This window comes from Uloborus diversus, chromosome 4 (genome assembly GCF_026930045.1).
Source record: "Uloborus diversus isolate 005 chromosome 4, Udiv.v.3.1, whole genome shotgun sequence".
Taxonomy (NCBI): Eukaryota; Metazoa; Arthropoda; class Arachnida; order Araneae; family Uloboridae; genus Uloborus; species Uloborus diversus.
This window is the reverse complement of record NC_072734.1, coordinates 83243574-83263462: the sequence shown is the minus strand read 5'-3', so window position 1 is coordinate 83263462 and position 19889 is coordinate 83243574. Positions and strand designations below refer to the sequence as shown.

At 31.9% G+C, this 19889-nt stretch overlaps 2 protein-coding genes across 2 annotated transcripts in view; one reads left to right on the top strand and one right to left on the bottom strand.

The window, feature by feature from the left end:
* LOC129221609 (protein phosphatase 1 regulatory subunit 21-like) overlaps positions 1-12186 on the top strand; it is a 69409-nt gene extending 57223 nt beyond the window's left edge. Inside the window, exons 20-22 of the mRNA XM_054856130.1 lie at positions 913-1011; positions 1275-1403; positions 12049-12186. Of these exons, the coding sequence (XP_054712105.1) occupies positions 913-1011; positions 1275-1403; positions 12049-12075 (255 nt within the window). The 3' untranslated portion in view covers positions 12076-12186. The remainder of the gene's footprint in view (positions 1-912; positions 1012-1274; positions 1404-12048) is intronic.
* Positions 12187-12253: 67 nt separating this feature from the next.
* The window catches only part of LOC129221608 (DNA-directed RNA polymerase II subunit RPB2), a 46088-nt gene continuing 38452 nt past the window's right edge, over positions 12254-19889 (bottom strand). Inside the window, exons 16-21 of the mRNA XM_054856129.1 lie at positions 18351-18472; positions 17543-17761; positions 17186-17407; positions 14915-15075; positions 14577-14772; positions 12254-12391 (exon numbers count right to left, since the gene is read on the bottom strand). Coding sequence (XP_054712104.1) covers positions 12302-12391; positions 14577-14772; positions 14915-15075; positions 17186-17407; positions 17543-17761; positions 18351-18472 — 1010 coding nt within the window. The 3' untranslated portion in view covers positions 12254-12301. The remainder of the gene's footprint in view (positions 12392-14576; positions 14773-14914; positions 15076-17185; positions 17408-17542; positions 17762-18350; positions 18473-19889) is intronic.

Below are 19889 nucleotides of genomic sequence, written 5' to 3'. Positions count from 1 at the left end.
GGAAGTTTTCGATTTTTCAATTTTATTTTTATATGACAGAGTAACATGCATGAACATCATAGGTGAAAAAATTTTTGCGATACGATAAGTAGTTTTTTTTAAATTAATTTTTAAAGTTCAAGCCCTTGTGACGTCAAATGGCATAGGAAGTGACGTCATGCGTCTTCCGATAGGAGAGAAACGCTAGCGAACCGGTTCCCATGTCATGGGAGAAACCGAAGAACGTGCTTTCGACTTCGATGATCTGGAACATTAAACCTCTCATCCTCTCTTAAATATTCGAATATCATCATTGATATTGCTTGAGGAAGATTATTTAGATTGTGCTTTAACGAATCCGGTATCCATAGTGTGTTCAAAAGGATTATTGAATTTCTAAAAAATAAAAATATCAGCGCGCTCAAAATGTCCCTAGCGAAAACAAGGGATCTTCGGCGGAAGGCTGCCCATTCGCGCCCTGTGACGTAGGCTCGTGACGTTTCAGAAGAGCGCACTTTTGCGCGTGGATTTTTAAAAATTCATTAAAAATCAACCACGGTGTTTTAAAATTCGGCGATGGTGAATTTTTTAGTTTTGAGGCTCAATTAACAATATCCAATAGACAAAATATGAACATTTAATAGGTTGCAACTTCCCTATTATCTATGATTTCCACCTTTTTTATCCAAAAACTTAAGAAAACTTTCACACATGAAGGTTCTTAAAATCCATTGCTATGTTTCAAATATTTAATATTTTGAATGTTCTTTTATAACTGATTAAAGAAAACCTTTCATATTCATATGGAACTAAGATCTCAACAATTCTTGCAAGGATTTCTTGTATTGCAAAATTATGTTGAACTGTATAATGATATAATATAATGTATTTAACAAAAATTGGAATTAAATTTTCTTTAATTTTACCACATAGTGTGAAACATTACATCAAAGGTTGAAGATGAATCTACAGAAAAGTGAGACACTTGAAAAAGAAACCACCAATGCGAAGGAATTTATTGACATATTAAAGGTATTCTTCTCTTTTCTTAAGTGTAAGAATAAGTTGAATTCACATGGTAAAAAAATACAAATGTATTTTTTTTTCTTGGGTATGGGTTTTCCAACTTTTTTTAAAATGTCTTTTTAATAAAAACAACCTTTTAAAGTAAAATGTAATTCTTTATTTTTTTTATATAAATTATAAATAAAAAAGTTTTAAAAGTTAAAAGTAGCTATAAATAATATTTAATGTTTTCTTTACTAATGTAATATACCTATGCACTACCTTTGTAGGAAGAACAGAAGACTTTAAAGCAATCATATGAAGACCAACTAAATACAATGAGTGAACACTTAGCTAATTTAAATGAAACCTTAACAGCTCAAAAGGATGAAATTGATAACCTTAAGCAGGCGAACAAGGTATTTACTGTATTAATTATTTACTTAACTAATACTTACTGTATACATCACTGACTTTTATAAACATTTTCTAGTTAGGTTTAAGAACAGATCTACAATAAGTAACCTACTAAGTGCTACAGTAATTATAATTTCGAATTTGTAACCAAACATTCAAAGTTTGACCAAGAGAAGTAATAAAAAGTAAATTAAAGAATTCATAGCAAAGCGCAATGTGATTATTTACCCAAAAATGCCTTACTGTAATATACTTTTATTGCTCAGTTTTTGATACAAGGGTAGGAATATTTGATGTTAATAAACACAATACCATTTCATTGTTAATAAGTATTTATGTTGCGCTTCGAAAGTTCCATCTAACTTATAATCCAAAAAAATAAAAACAAGGTTGGAGTTTAACGAAATACATATGGACTTGCATTTGAAAAGGCTGCTCAAACATTAAACAGCATTCCTGTATTGACACAAAAGAAAATTACACTATGCGTGCAAATGTAAACTGAAGAAGAGACCAACAGCATTTTGCAAGTTCCATGTAACTTATACAATATACTCTCGAGATCTCAAAAACCTTGATATGATGAAAAATTATTTCTCCTCTTGATTTTGCGTATTTATCTAATATTATTTTTGATTCTTATGTCGAAGAGTTTTTAATCAAACCTTGTTAAGTCGCATACTCTTTGAACTCAAATGTAATTTTTCCGGAAAAACCGCAGCTTATTGTCTCAAAGCAACGTGAGGAATGTTTCCAGAATTTTTTCACACCCTTCATTATTTCTCTCAGGGATTAGAAATGATTCGGAGAAGCTTATCTACCATCACTTTCATTCTAGAATCCGAGGGTGTCAGAAAATGTAAGTCCTGAGAAGCCCAAAACACCTACCTAAAACTTTTCGCCCCCTTTTTCATGCCATTTCGTTGGACCTTTCAACTCTATTTTCATCTCTGTAAAAAAGGGTAGAAGAACGAAAAACCCCTTTGAAGACACAGGGAATGATGCAATCCTTGTTCGGACTTCGTTTGTTCCAGGGCGCTCAAAACTTGTTTGAAACCATTCTGTTACTTTTTTGGCAATCCAAATCTTGGATAAGTTTAGTCACGGTAATTCACTACACTTTGCTACTTCACTAGTGCGTTCTTTTTTATTCTATTTTCTCTATCATTTTTAGCTCATTTTTTAGGTTTTTGGTATTGTTATTAAGACTTTTTTGCAAACCTCATTACACATTTCCACCTGTTTGAAACTATCATGACTAATTTTTAAAACATTTTTTTTATTATTATGCCATTGTTATCCCAAACTCGATATTTCCAATTTACGGTCCCTTCAACTTTGTATCATCGAGAGTATACTTTTTGAGCAATCACGATTGCTTATTGTTCTCACTTGACAGTTTTTGGCGTCCTATCATTTTATTTTCCCACCGCCACCCTCCGCACCATCACCGTCGACCGGCTCCTCACGATGCTGCTCCTATAGCGAAAGCCGTCTCCAGGTTGCACCCATGTCCTACACACACGCGCATACATACACAACTACACACAAATGCACATACACACACGCATACATACAGACACCTACACATACAAACACACATAGACACAATTACCCACACATTCATGCCTGCACACAGACACATATGCATACACACACATACCCCCCCCCCCACACATTCATACACACAACTACCCACACACTTATGCCAGCACACAGACACACACTCCTACAAACACACACTCGTGATTGCGAAAAACAATTTGAATTCAAGATGTCAAAATTCAAATTAATTTTTTTTAAGCGAGGGGGGTTGTAAATGAAATACTAGTGAACTAGCATATTTTGCAAAGGCTGCTCAAACCCTACACTGCATTTTTGTACCGACAAATAGGAAAAAAAATCATAGTATGCATGCGGATGTAACCTGAAGACGGTATTTTTAAAAATCTACTTTATCTTTACTATAACTGTCATATCAGCTGCACCACTAGAATGACTTCATAGGGCTGGTGGACGCACTTTTACTCACTATGACTTTGTTAATGCTTTCTTTCTTTTCCTCTGCTTACGCGTACATGCACATGAATGTTCTTTTTTATCTTGAAAAATCACAAGAGTTACATTTTAATGTTTGTGGAAGGAGTTTTGAAGTACACTATGGCCCAGTCAATAAAGGTTTCATGTTGCAACTAATTTAGGGAAAGCTAAATTGTTGCAGGTTGTTAGTACATAAAGTTTACACTAAAAAAATACAAAGTCCCGCCCCCACCCCTCTTGCTTTCCCACCCACCCAATCCGAAACATTGTTGGAGCAGTACTATGTTTATACGCTTTTCGTGTTGCAACTACTTAAGAGAAAGCTGAGTTTTGGCAGGATGTTAGTACATAATGTATTCTTTAAAAAAGTACAAAGTCCCGACCCCCACCACTCTTTCTCCCCCTCGGAAACACTGTAAGAACAGTACTATGATTGTACGCTTTTCGTGTCACAACTAATTAAGGGAAAGCTTAATTTTGGCAGGATGTTAGTACGTAGTGTATTCATTAAAAACGTACAAAGTTCCGATCCCCACCCCTCTTGCTTTCCTCCACACCCCCTCCGAAACATTGCAAGAGCAGTACCATAGCTGCCAACCTCAAGATAAAAAAAATAGGAGCACTTAAGGGAAAAAATAGGAGCAATGAGGGTCAAAATAGGAGCACCAAATCGTGGCCTGTGCTAAACCTCCCTTCTGTACAGTAAGCTTCTATAAGTTCTAAGCACCATTACAATGCGTTTCTGAATTTTCATGTTAGATTTTCAACAAAACTACAACCAAGTATAAGATAAAAATATTTTACATTAAAAAAGCATCATTACGTAAGTACATATTGAAAATTAAAAAAAACAAAACTTGATTACTGTTTGATTTAATAAAACTGCAACCCTTTTTTAAAATATTCCTTTACACATATCCTACATGTATTGAAAATGCATTGCATAAGAACATATTGAAGATTTAAAAAAAAAAAAAATGATTACTTCTTATACTTGGAAGTAAAGCAACTTCATAGTAAAGGTCAAGACTTGGAAATCTTCTAAGTGGCCAGTGGCCACTAGACTCCAAAAACTTAGTGGCTACCACTGTCACCAAGTTTTGAAACACAAACTGGAGGGGAGATGGGGCAGTTTTTACAACTTTCATGAAAAAAATAGATGAATAGGACTTCACACATTTTAAAATAGTAATCAATACTTTTTTTGTACATGGAAAATTCAAGTTAAAATAGATTTCTGATTTATTAAAATAAATAAATAAATAAATGAGAAGTTAGCAGGAACTTTCATTTAGGATGAAATGGTTTCAGCTTATAACAAAGCCTCCGAGGCAATAAGGATCAAATACAGATAAAATTTCTCTTTCAAAAAAATAATTTAAAAAAACCATAACTTTTTGCCTTTTGTTATTTTTAATAGTTTGCATTGAGACAAACAACCAATTCTGTTTTCGGAAACTTAGGCTATTAATAGTCTTGTCTACTTCCATGTTGCAAATGACCAAACATGGCAACAACGCAAAAAATTTAAGATGATAGATTTTTGAATTTGTTGCATTAAAAGTAATTATAAATAATTAATAATCCTTTAAAAAACTAGAATTTAGATGCAATAGACAGTTTTTAGCACATTAGCATCCAAACCAATCAGGATAACATAATATTCTGAAAAAAAAAAATTTTCATTTTTCAAGAAAAAAATTAAGAATTTTCCGGGGGGGGGGGAGAAGCCCATTTCGCATTATTTTCAATAGTTTGCATTGCAATAAACATCTAATTCCGATTTTGAAAACTTGGCCACTTGAAGAGTTTTGTGTACTTAAATCTCGCAAATGACCAAATATGGCGACTAAGTCAAAAATTCAGATATAAAATTTTGGATTTGTTGCATGAAAATAATTTGAAAATAAAAAATCCCCATGAAACTACAATTTAATTGAGAATCTTTAGCATTCGTGTCCAAAGCAATAGGGATAAAATGAAATTTTAAATAGTATACTTGTTTTCATTTCTCAATAAAATTATTTAAAATAACCAAAAAAAAAAAAATTTTGCAGCACATTTTGCTGATTTTCATTAGTTTGCAGTGAAAAGAAACCCCCAATTCATTGTCTTTGAAAACGAAAGTACTTAAGCATCGTCTACTTCCATCTTCTGAATGACCAAACATGGCGGCTACGTTTTGCACGTAGCTGAAATGCTCAATGAAAAAACGATGTTCTCCGATCGATTAGCGCTCCCACTCAGTGTTTATCTTGACACTAATGCTTCCAGGGCATAAAATTGCCTGCTCTTTTGTTGAGTTTGTGCACACTTCCTACCTTCCAGGATAGGGAAATTTCTTCTTTTTCCTCAGAAATCGAAAAGTGTACAAGCAAAGTCAAAAAACGGAGTTTTTTGGAATAAATCGGATTTTCGGAGTACGCAATAAAAATCGGAGAAACTCCGGGTATGATTATGCGCTTTTCGTGTCGCAACTAATTTGGGGAAAGCAGATGTTTTTCAAGATGTCAGTACAAAAAGTATACACCAAAATAAGAAAGTCCCGACCCCCCACCCCTCTTTCTCCCCCCTTCCAAAGCATTGCAAGAGCAATACTATGACTATATAAGATAAATAAATACCTTTGTGCTGAACAGTAAAGTAAGACAAAACAATGTTAGATGAAGCACAAATTTGCAAATTAGAGCAGACACGTGTTTCGGCGTTACAGGGAACGCCTTTTTCATTGCAAAAAATAATGAGCTTATGGATGAAAAGACATCCGACAAAAGCCAAGATCAGATAAGCATGCAGCTTAAAAGATAAAAACAGCGGATTAGCCAAACACCAATGACAAAGTTATAAACCGATCAGGAACCAATAGGAATGCAAGCAAAGGCCAAGAGCTTTCTCTTAGGTACGAACCCAGAAAGAAAGAATTCAATTGGACAAAGATTAAGCCGAAGCTTAGACAAAAAGAAAAGAAATTGTCAGTAACCGTGAACCGCAAGAAAGGAAAAGCTGAATGGAAAACCATGAAATAAAATAAACAGAAACAAAAAATATTTGAAAAAAGGAAAAATAAATAGAAGAAAATTGGGGAAGGGGGAGGGGGTGTCAATCAAGACAAAAAGGTAAAAATAAACAAAGGAAGATAGATAAAAATGAATGGGAAAAAAGGGGGGGGGAATGGGGAAAGGACAGTATTAAAGATATGGGAGCCAAATGTTGGAAAAATATGGAACTGCACTAAGATCGTTAACTAAGTTAGAATATGAAAGGATTCCCAAAAGTCAAGATCTGATGAATTGGGGCATTTTTGGATAATCTAATAAGAGTTAAAATCAAAAGAGTGATTCGAGTCCCAACAATGTTGAACAATACTAGACTTATTTAATTGTTGTTTTTTCACATAATTTTGATTCCACAACAATTAAGCGGGTGAATAGGATCTTTAAGAGAAGAGAATGAAAGTTTATTAATAGGAAAGAACGCCACCTGGAATTGGAAACGTTTTAGAATCTTAGCAACCTCATAGCTTACAGATGGAAAGAATGGCAAAACAACCAAATTCTTTCTGATGAAGGTTCGGTTAAGAACATTAGTTTGGGATTTATTTGAAAGTTTTTTATAAATGGAATCAATCAAAGTTGGCAGATAGTCTCTATCAATTGCCACAGCTTTAAGATAATTAAGTTCCACTTTAAGAAGTTCCGACGAAGAACAAATATTAATTGCGCGATAAACAAAAGAATTGAAAGCAGAATATTTTTGATTTGGAGGATGAGACGATAGTCGATGAGGAGGTAATGAAACAGCAAAAGGTTTGCGATAAACAGTAGTTTCAAAACCAATTTCAGTACGAGAAACAAGTACATCAAGAAATGAAATGCAATTATTCCGTTCTTTCTCACAAGAAAACTGAATATGAGGATCAATGGAGTTTAAAATAGATAAAGCCTCATCACTCTCAAACTGATTCTGGTTCATTAGAACAAAACAATCATCAACATACCGAACATAAAATTGAAACTGCAGTTTTTGGAACAGCTTAACCTCAAAATAATGCATGTAAATATCACTAAGAATGGGGCTAAGTGGGTTTCCCATAGCCAGACCATCTAACATAATATAAAAATTCCCATTAAAAACAAAAGAACATTGCTTAAGACAAGTACAAGTAAGGAAAATTAAATCCTCAATATCCATATTGGTGAAATGAAATTCAGAAAGTCTTCTACGAAGGCGTAACAATGAACCCTCAACGGGAACGTTCGTAAATAAAGAGTTAACATCAAAAGAAGCCATAAAAGAATTATTTGGAACGAAACTATGAATTTTTTTAACAAACTCAGCAGAATTTTTAATAGTAAATAAATTGTGACTCCTAAGGGGAGAAAACACAGAGACTAAATATTTTGCAAGTTTGTACGAAGCCGTACCAATATTGGAAACAATCGGCCTGAAAGGACCAACTAAATAGGGGAAAACTGATTTTTTTTCTCAAGATGTTAGTATACTTTAAAAAAACACATAGTCCCTACCCCTATTGCTCCCCCCCCCCCCGTCCGAAACATTGCAAGAGCAGTATTATGATTATACGCTTACAGCTCGAAAACTAATGGTGATATCGGAGTATTCCTTTTATTTCACTTCTTACAATATTATAAACCAGTGGTGCCCAACCTACGCCTCACGGGTCACATGAAACTGATCAGTGTGAACTGTTGTCTCACGAAATGTTACAACTTGAGGACGATATCGCAACTGGTTTCTGAAAAACAGGTTGCATTCAACAAAAAAAAAGGGCATCAAGTTTTTATAACTACAATTTTTTTTTATAAGGGGTCATCTAACAGTTTGTTGGCTTGGTCTGAAATATTGTTACAATGCATTCTACTACAGTATTCACACATAGATGTACAATCGAACCCAGTTTTACGACAGCTACAGTTTGTAACACAATGTTTTACAGTTGCAAGATATGAGTAGGAGAATTTCACTTGGAGCAGAGGTAATTGTCATGATCTTAGAAATCAGTCTGTTGCTTGAAATATATTTCCAAACCCATTCTTCTGCTGGAAACTTAAAACCTAACCAAGTTTGAATAAAAGTTTGTGAAAAGCAAGTAATCGCAAAAGTGTCCCTAAAGTTCACTTTTGATTTATCTAAACTTCCAACTTCAGACGGCACTCGTCAACATCTTTTAAATGTTTCCACCAGAGCTTTTAGGGTCAACACCAGATTCAAACTTGGTTAGGTTTTAAACGTCCCACAGAAGAGTGGGGTTGGCATTATACTTCATGCAACAGATTTATTCCTAAGTTCATGAAGATTACCTCTGCTTCAAGTGAACGTCTGCAATTATTATCTTGCAATTGAAAACATTATGTATTTCAAACTGTATCTGTCGTAAAGCTAGGTTCGATTGCACGTCTATGTGTAGACACTGTAGTGGAATGCACTGTAACAATATTTCGGACCAAACCAACGAAATATTAGAAGATATAAAAGACTTAAAAATAATAACCAAAAGCAATATTAAACGTTAATAATATCAGCTGCAAGAAAATAATCTCAGTTCAAATAAACTGTTCTTGATTTATTGAAAGCTTAAATAGTTAGCCAAGCATTAATATTATTTTGCAGACTATCGCCGACACAAACGAATTATCTACTTTTGTAACAAATAATTGCATTATGGTAGTAAAAACTTTAAGTGAACGTCATTACATTGTTGATTCATTTCAAGAAAATGACTATTATCATATTATTATCAATAAATTTTGTTCAAACATTTCATTCCAAGACGTAATGATAAAAAGCTTTTAATTTGTTGAAGTTACTTTTTGGTTTTTGTTGTGAGTTTTCTACACATGATTAAGTTGGTAAAATGGTGAAACTGAGCTATCTACATAAAAAGTGTATGTTTCAGAAGTTGTGAATAACAGTGGTCCCCAACAATGTTTTCAGAAACCAATTTCTAAATATTTGGCTAACAATTTGTAACATTGTCATTAATCGTGCTCTTCGAGTTGTAATATTTCACAAAACAACGGGCCACACGGATCAGCTCCTCGGGCCGGATACAGCACCTGGGCCGTAGGTTGGGCACCACTGGTCAAAAATATTGTTAGGAGTGAAATTAAAAAAGGAACATTCCGGTAACATCATAAATTTTCAAGCTGTACGCGTATAATCATAGTACTTACTGAACTGATCAGTGTGCAATGTTTCGGAAGGAGGGGGAGAGCAGCAAGAGGGGTTGGGTCGGGACTGTCAAGGTTTTAGTATATACTTTATGTACTAACATCGTGTAAAAATTCAGCTTTATCTTAATTAGTTGCGAAAAGAAAGCATATAATCATAGTACTGCTCTTGATGGTCTAAGTGTTTCGGAGGGGGTGGGGGGAAAGCAAGAGGAGTGGGGGTCGGAACATTGTGGATTTTTAGTGTATACTTTATGTACTAAACTCCTGCTAAAATTCAGCTTTCCCCTAATTAGTTGCGACACAAAAAGCGTATAATTATAGTTCTGCCCTTTCAATGTTTTGGAGGGGTGGGGGGAGGGGAAGCAAGAGGGGTGGGGTTCGGGACTTTGTATTTTTTTAGTGTATACTTTATTTGCTAACATCCTGCAAAAAATGCAGCTTTCCCTGAATTAGTTGCGACAAAGCCTATTTTTTACCTTCATTGACTGGACTACTAGGGCATTTTTCATTTTAGACCAGGGACTTTCAACGACTGCACAACAATGATTTAAACATATATTTTAATGCTAAAATTCATATTTTTAACACTAAAATATTATAAGTAAGAAAGTTTAAACTTATGTACCCCCCCCCCCTTTTTGTGTGTGTGTAAGTGAAAATAAAAAAGGAAAGAAACCACCAATGGTTCTTAAAATATTTTAAAATTTGTACTGATTTGTAGGTCTAAAGAGGTTGAGGAATGCTGTTTTACACTTGCATTAAAATTTTGTATTTGTAACTATTATGTACTATATAAAGGTGCTTAATAACTACCTGTTATTATCTGTTTTTTTCTGAAACTCTGTACATTAAAGTACTCTAAGAAGAGGATTTTTGACTTTCAGACAAGACTCGCTTTTTTCTTTTGTCCAGTGAAAGACTAAAAGTCCTCTGTGCCTGATATTTTATATTAAATCACTTTCTCTACTTCTGAATTAAAAATACTTTTTTTTAACAATATTTTCTAGTCATTTAGTTTTAATGTCTGTAAGGTACCAATGTATTATTCTTTTAAAGCTGATTTTTTCCCCTAACATAAATGAGCCAAACTACATTGCACACAATACAAATTTTTTTAACAAAAATTTATTTTCCGAAGTTAATTCTACATATGGAACAATGGAATATTAAACAAATCAAATACAAGATGGCATGTAAGCATTTAACAGGGCTTGTACAAGTTCGTAAAAAATTATTGAATTAAATAACAAATGTTGCACACAGAAAAAACACTTTGATAAGTAAATATAGTCAATTGTTATATTTAGTGTCTTTCGAAAATTGTAGAATAGAAAAATAAATAATGTTGATTTTTTAGAACATCTTACAGTTAGTTTTTACTGGTGAATGTTAGTAGTGTATATATAATATATGTCACTGTGATTGGAGGATGTCAACATTCACCAGAAATCTTCTGCCTCTTGCTCTGCAAATATTGGCATTTACATTCTTTCAGAGGCTTATATATATAGTATGTGTCTTCGCATCAGAGCAACAGTAAGATATCTAAGCCTAGAAATAAGTGAGATATCCCACTGTTGTTTTGACACATGTGTAAAAGAAAAAATTCACATTCAAGTAGAAAAATAAAGCTTTATTCATATTATACTTAAGGTTTCCATAAGAGGAAAAACAAATGGGCAAGAAGATCTCACTTTCTTTTTAAATTAGGGTGAGATTTTTAAAAAGTGTGATGGATAACTTTTCTAAAAAAGATTACAAGGTTCATATTTAAAATATGATATAAAACTCTCTGGTTTTACATGGCTTTTTTTTTATTGATTTGTAGCTTGTTAAATCACGCATAAATGCTTTGAGCTACTATAATGCAAGTTTTAATCTTCTACTTTTTTGCAATTAATTCCCTATTATCTGATTGATTAGATGGCTATTTCAGTGTTTCCAAACACTATCAATCAAAAAGAGAAAAAACTCTCCCAGATGTCTTTTGTGTTGGTAAAAATTAAAAAATCAAACTATTTGAAATAGTAAAGATCATCAAAATCAATATTTTTTTAAGAACTTTAAAGCTGAAAAGTACAAGCCCTGATATTTAGAGGACTTGGACATAATATAAGAACAAAAATTAATCCTCCTTGAAAGAAAGTATAAAAAGTGTAGAGTATATAATTTATTTCAAATTAGAATAACATGTCACTCCAAATTGTAAATATAATCATGCATCAGAAAATTCATCCTGATGACAACATTAAGGAAATGACAAATGATGTTCATGATGAGTTAATTTAAAAATACAAAATTACTTGCTTTGATACTTTATAAAACTTTATTTTTAAAGTAGAAAGTTTCTTGAAAATGTCTTATACCTTTTCTTCCTTCCCCTCTAAATGTTGGTATTATTTTATGTTTCTAGGGCAATAAAAAGGGTAAAAGCAAGTAACAGCCATCATGGAAAAGAACATTTCAGTAAATCCAATTTGCATTAATGTCAAAAAATGAAAGCAATGTATATTTTTTGTAAATTTCTTGAGTAAAACGTTTTGAAATGTTTTATAACAAGTATCATGACCTTTGTCCAACAGTAAATATCATATCATTTTACAGTCCATGTAAACATTATTGAAGCATATATACATCACCAGGTTTTTTCCTTCTTAATCAAATTATCAAATGACCATCATTCTAGGAGCTATAGACATGGACATTAACTCCTGGAAAAGTAGTTTGCAAGCATATGGGACAGTAATTTGAGATATCTATAAAAGAAACATACTCAATAAATACAGAAACATTATTCTCAAAATACATTTATAAATGATCTGCGATTTATGATTTAGTTCTTATGAACCATATATGTTTGTTTCATGCAAATGCAACTATTTACAACATTCTAACTTTCATGTTTAAGAGCTGCATACCTACATTATTCTTTTCTTTTTAGTACTGAGTTGAAAAATTTAAAAATCAAAAGCATAAATATAATATCCGAAATGTACACCAATTATGGCACTTCAGCAGAAAACAGACTGTTACAGATCATATTGAATTCAATTTTAAACTATAATTATTAAATAAAGTAAATCACTGTTGAAATTGGATTTTATTTTCAAAATAATTTTGAACTTCTTTGCCAAAACAGTGTTTCATTATCAATTAAAGTGATAAAGATATGAAACATTAAAACTTATACATGGACAATTTTTTTGTGACAGCAGACACCTAAAGCCTGGAGATTAAGTGCCTATAAGGGTGGTGCAAAATTTTGAAGGTGAAAATTTTTTGAGTCTTACTTTCCCATTTGGTTCCAATAAATTACAAAATAAAAAGGGCGAAATTTTATAACATTTGAATAATATTCAGAGGTAGATCAAAGCAGATGAAGTACACCTATATTCAGCAGTATTGCTGAATATAAGTGTATTGACAAAGGACCTAACTAATAACAAATATGATTGCTATTTCCATCAAAAGAAAGTAATTACAGTATAAAATTGCTATTTTTTGTACACTGTTTCAACATTAGCCATGAAATATATTCTGTAAATATAAATGTTTTTTGTATGATGTTGTAGTTAATGCAATTCTGCCCATAGCGAAAGCAACTGGTACAAAAAAATAAGTAATTATTAGTTCTGGATTGTCAACACCACATTATGGAATTGATTATTGATGCCATTTTTAATGTGCCTCTTCTGCACCAAAAACACTTCTCTTAACAGATTTTAGGCCTGCTAGGAGCTCATTGATAAGAATTATACAAGACTCAATAATAAGGAAAAGTGGCTGATTAAAGAATTATAGAATACAATCTAAAAAAATTACTGTCTGACTCCTACTCAAGAGATGATTAAGCAGACTTTCTTGAACTGATTTTAATAATTCAACATAAAACCCCTTCTCTTGGAATCAGATTTATTGAGCCTAGAGCTATGCACCATACTCACTGAACGTTAAAAATCTTGTAGTTTTAAAATATTATAAATGTTTAACCACTAGTTCACCATCACTTCAGTATAAGATATAGGATTGCGAAAGATATGGTATTTTTGCAGAAGGTCTTTATTTAAAATTTTTTATGATAGCTTCTATAATTCCGAAGGCACTATGTAACTATTTCAATTTAATGCAATCTAAATTTCAAATGATGTTCAAGTGAACAGAAAATAATGCTACAAAGTACCTGAGATTATGCACAAAAATATCATGAAATTTGAGGACTTCCTAACTTGTGATCAGCTTTATTAGCTGAAAAAATGAATTTACCTGATCACAAAGCACTAAAATTTATTGAAAGAAGCCAGTTATTAATAATCTGTCTGTAAGAGAAAGGAATTAATATATATTATGAAATAGTTAATTGAAAAAATGATAACCATTGAAGATCAATTTCAATTCTATTCGCAGGTTGTTGAAACACATTGCTGCATTTATACCGATAGCAAAAAATAATTTCGTAGGCACTAGCACAATCATATGCATAATGATTTAAACATAATTGTTGAACTAGAATTTTCAATTTACAAAATGCTAAAGATTAAAATGAAAAAGTTGTATTGCTTTCTTAGCCTTTTTCTTTCCTTCAGCATTAATTGGGTAAAATCAAATATTACCGAACTTTGAGGGTGTTAACCACTGAAAGTTAAAATTATGAGCTTAAACATCACAATAATTACCTTTTACATAAATGGAACCAAATATGACGGTAAGACCAGTAAAAATCAGAATTTTTTAAAAAAGAGCCTTTTTTACACCACCCTAGTGCCTAAAGACAAGTAAAATCACTAATGTGAATAGCAAATTTTGTAGAACAATTGCCACTAGAACCCATACAGAAGGTCAAAGGGAAAATTTTCAAAAATTTTTAAAAATAATAATAATAATAAGGGCTGAAAAAAATTAAGTAATAAAAACTGAATTGAGTGAACAAATAATGCAGTTTACCTGTGTCTTGTTACGGCACCCTCTGCACTCAAAAGTGTTATTTTTAAGGTTTGCAATAGCAAATAGACCACAGAGATTGCATACATGCACTCGATATGGATCAGATACTTCAAATAATCTTTCTCTAAGGAATTGAGCTGCACCATGGGCAATCTGACAATCTCGTTCCATCTCCCCAAAACGGAGACCTCCGTCCCTGTATTAAAATGAACTCATATAAATTTTAATTCCAGTAATTCATCTAAGTCATAAGAACAATGTTGAAAATTATGAAAACGAGGAACTGTTTGATGGGACATTTTGAAATAAAATTTACAATGAACATCAGAATACTTCACCTAGCTCTGCCTTCCATAGGTTGACGCACTAATATTTGCACTGGTCCTCTAGCTCTGGAGTGAATTTTGTCATCTACCATATGCTTTAAACGTTGGTAGTATGTTGGGCCTAAGAAAATCTGTGCATTAATTTTGCGGCCAGTATGCCCATTGAACATTACCTTTGGGGGAAAAAATCTATATTAACAAAACATACTAATTGGATTATCTAAAAAAAATTGTTACACAACATTTTCTCTCCACACTATTTAGAACTTGATATTAAATTGGTGTACGCACACAAATTGCTCAATTCATTGTTTAAGGTATGAAATTTTTATGCATATATTTGCACTTTATTCCAGAAATTTCAAACTTTGGCTTTTCATTTATATATCTAAATATAGAGAACAATTATGTATATCAACTTTCTGAAAAAAAGCATCAAAAGTAAATCCTACGTGTATGTCGCAGATGTTACTTTCATGTCACAACCTGCAACCTATGCAAATACAAAATGCAATACAAAAAGTTTTCAAAGAAAACAACTACTTTATATTAAGATACAAAATGGTCTCTTATTCAAATATATAAAAATTCAAAACCAAAGTTTAAAATTACTGAAGCTAAGTGCAAATAAATACATAAAAATCCTACCCACAACAACATATTGAGCAAAGTACAATTTATAGCAGAAATAAACAAGTGAAATGCTACCTTTTATTCATATTACACTAACGGAACTTCAAAGATTGAACTAAAATAAAATTCATCTTCATAAGAAAGAAAATGAATATTATGTCTCAACATAGTAAAAATTTACAAATTTATCCTGTTTTGCTAAAGCAACTCTAAATAATGCGAGAAAGGTTACAATTAAATTTTATAAGTTTAATTAATACAACTGAGTATTGTAGTATGAGAAATGGAAAAATACAAAACTAACACAGTTCAAATGTTACAAATAGCATATATATCTACAATAAGTAATAAGTATTGTTAGTAGGCAAACTTCACTTGATTTGTGGTTTGTTATTAAAAAGGTTATGATTTCCTTAAGGAATTTAGAATTGGAACATTAGTTCATGCTGTAACCGAGCAATCTTTGGTTTCATGTGTTGGTGCATTTTTTAAAAATTTATTTTACTTCATTTTATTTATTATAATTTTTTTTTATACATACACATGAATCTTTATTGAAACTGATTCAACACGTAAGTTAGCTTTATTGTATGTCTAGTATTTTTTATGCTTCTCAGCTTTCATTTATGTATTAATTCAAATGTTCACCAAAAAGAAATTGCTCAAGTATATTTCTTCTTCACAAAGCAGCTTGTTACAACTTGTGCTGAATTATATATTTTATTTAGGCTAATTTAAACGCATTCACTGTGTAATGCAGCAAAAACTCCTCCCTCTCCAATTAGCACAGGGTTGCTGCAAATATCCTTCTACATGGGTTTCAACCAACTGGTTAAGCTTTCTCCCCTTGCCTTATTTCCAATTGTCTGATGTTGCAACCTATTGCAATCGCCAGTAATTGCTCTTTTTATTTATTTATTTATTTTAAATATTCACTCTAAGTGTTTCTAGTTGATTTCAAATATTTTCTTTTCCGTAAAAAATCGGGCCTCTTACTACAAAATAATCAGCAGTATTCGACATCTAAGCAATTATGTAATTTTCTTCCCATTTTTTTTTCTTTGAAAAGTTAAAATACAATTTTTTACCTCATTCAAATCCATAGCACTGCAAAACTTACTTTCAATAAAAGTTGATATTTGGATACTATCAAGAATTTGATACAATAAGCCCTTATAGTAAATTTCACAGCTGGTTGCTAATTTACATCAATAGTACTTTTTAAAGTTAAACAGTTAATCATCAATGGAACATTAACTAAACCTTATAATGCACTGAAGATCAAACTCAATTACTTATGAATATGATATTAAACTGTTGCTTTTTTCTTTTATTGAAAGATAAATTTTAGATACAGTAAAGACGATCATTTTATCAAAAAATAAAACTTTTGACATAGTGCAAATAAATTTCATAATAATGTGCGATATTCAGAGCCTTCACTTTAGCAAAACATAAAGACAAAGGTTCTTGTATTAACAAACTATGATCTCATATCGAGCAAGATTGTACAAATTAAAATGTTTTACTTCAATCAAATCTATTTATAGCAGCATTATTTTACATCAATATTTTATTCAAAGTTCTCTAAAATGAAAACACTAAATGTCTTCTTCAACTACTATTTAGTATACATGTAACATAGATTACCTCATTTCCTCTAAGATGGTATCCATATTCTTGGAGCAAGTTAGAAATTTTTTGCACATTGACAGTATCGTTAAATGGGGTTGCATCTCCTATTTCTCCTTTGTTTGCAGACACTTTGCCTTGAAGGCATTCAATTAAATGGCCAATTGTCATACGAGAAGGGACAGCATGAGGATTGATAATGATATCAGGAGTAAGACCTTCAGCTGTAAAAGGCATATCCTATAGGAAAGAAATAGCACAAATATCAGTGCACATTAATTACAAACAATTCCTTCATAAAGTGAATAGTTTTTGACATAAATAACACTATCAAAGTTTTAAAACTTTGAGAAATCAGCATGAAAAGATACTTACTTCTTGACGGTAAGTAATACCACAGGTTCCTTTTTGTCCATGCCTGGATGCAAATTTGTCTCCAATTTGAGGAATACGAACAGAACGAACTCGAATTTTGCAGAACTTATATCCATCAGAATTAAGAGTTAACATAACTTGATCCACAATTCCAGTTTCACTGTTTCTTAAGAAAGTGCTAGCATCTCTTTTAGTGAAACGCCTAGTAGTACTCTCAAGCTAAACCAAAGTGTAAGAATATTAAACTATAAGCTTAATAAAAAACTGGAAAGAAAAAATGCAATAGTAAGTTTAAAAGATTCAGACAGGCTAAGAAATATTCCATACTTACACCAAGACCATTCACAAATGCTTTCTTTGAAGAGCAGTTTCTAGTTTCTTAAAAATAACTAAAGCTATTTTACTTTTTTTTTTTTTTGTAAAATGTTGAATAAGTTATTGCTTTTTTTTTGTGAAAATTAACAATTTATTTTAAAAAATTGATTTTTTTCCCTTACATAAAATTGTTATTATCCTCTACCCTCTATATTTGGTAGATTTGCATTCCAATTTAAGTATGGAGATCATCAAATGTTTAAAAAAAATGCTGAATCCAACAAATGCTGCCATCATACCTCAAACATGACACACAAAAACTGAAAACTTATTATACACAGCCCCTTGACTAATATTTTTCTTAGTTTGTCACACATGCTCTTTGAAAAAAAAATTTTTCATGTGATAAAAGCGAAAAATATTTCCACTACAGGTGAAAATATAACATTTTAACATAATAAAATACAGAATAATAAATAAAACTAAAACAAACCTCATCATCATTTTCTGGCAGAGTAATAGTTTTACCAATAATAACATCATCTCCAGAAACTCTTGTGCCAGGAGCTATAATTCCATCATCATCTAATTTGTCATAAATAGCATTTCTCATGCCTGAAAAAAAAAAAAAAAAAGGCTATTATGCAAAAATACGGAAATAAATATTTATGTTATCAAATTTAGCAAAAGTGAGAAATTAACATTTTTATTTTAGATGTATTTATAGGAATAGTTTTCTATTCTATATCAATTTTATTCTTCAAATTTCAAATTGAAATACACAAAGCTTGCTCCAGATTTCTTCTTTTTTTCATTCTTCCTTGAAATTACTAACACAGTTGACTCCCTTATCTGAACAATTTGTAATGTGAACCTCTCAACATTCTGAACACATTTAGATGGTACAGGGGTGATTGTGAGTTCATCAAAAAATACCTGAAAATTTCAAAGTGAGAACGGGGAGGGGGGGGAATCTTTGGCCCCTATTACTTAAGTGCACCTTTGCCATAGTATTAAATAGTTCTGAGTCAAAATATTGTGTGTGCATTTGATTAAATTTTTAATGGGTTACAAAGTTACTTTTGAGCTGGTGTTATACAAATTATCTTGACATTTGTACATCTTAAGGGATAGCTGTCCATCCTAAGGCTCTTACAGGTATATCTGATGAGTATTATAAAATTAAAAGAAATTGCGGAGGTAGGGAGATAAAAGCACAACAAAAAAAAAACATAATTCCGGAATTTTCGGACATAAAAATACCGGAAAGACATCCGAAAATACCTGAAATTCGGTAAAATACCAAAACACAATCACCCCTGATGGTACCGGCAAATGCATACGCATTATCCAGTCTCCTATTATGAACACCCCCATAATTTGAACACTTTTGTTCGGTCCCATGAGTGCTCAGAATAGAGAGAATCTACTGCAATACAGGGTTCCCACTCTTCCAGCATATCAAAATATAGGGTCAGCATATCAGTTATATGGCCTTTTCAGGCATGTTTTTAACTATACAGGATCACTTCACACCAGTAGCGCAACAAAAAACATACATAGACACATGTATAGGTAAACAGTCGGACATCATTATAAGATCACTCTTTGCGAAAGTGACCTTATAAACGAAGTGTCTTTTCATAAGCGTTTGTTGATAAGCATGTATACAAATAGCAAAATTTTTTGCTGAATCTAATATGTTCCAAGTTATCAGTTTATTAGGTAGTAACTTTTTATGTTTGGTTCATTCTTGGACCAATTACACCAACAATTTTCAATTCAGGATTAATTGCAGAATAATTCAAATCTTTAATGCCTAACCTTCTCTGGTAAAACTGCTCATAAAGGGGAAAAACTGTGTGAAAATTACTTTTTCAATATCAGTATTGTTGTGGAGGCGAAAACTTCTAAAAACTTTCATGAATAAGTTGGGTTGTACCAACTGATTTCACTGTATGACAGAGAAAAATTCAGAAGAATATATTCCGTCTGGGATTCTGTTGAAAAATGCAACTTTGTTTCAAATGAT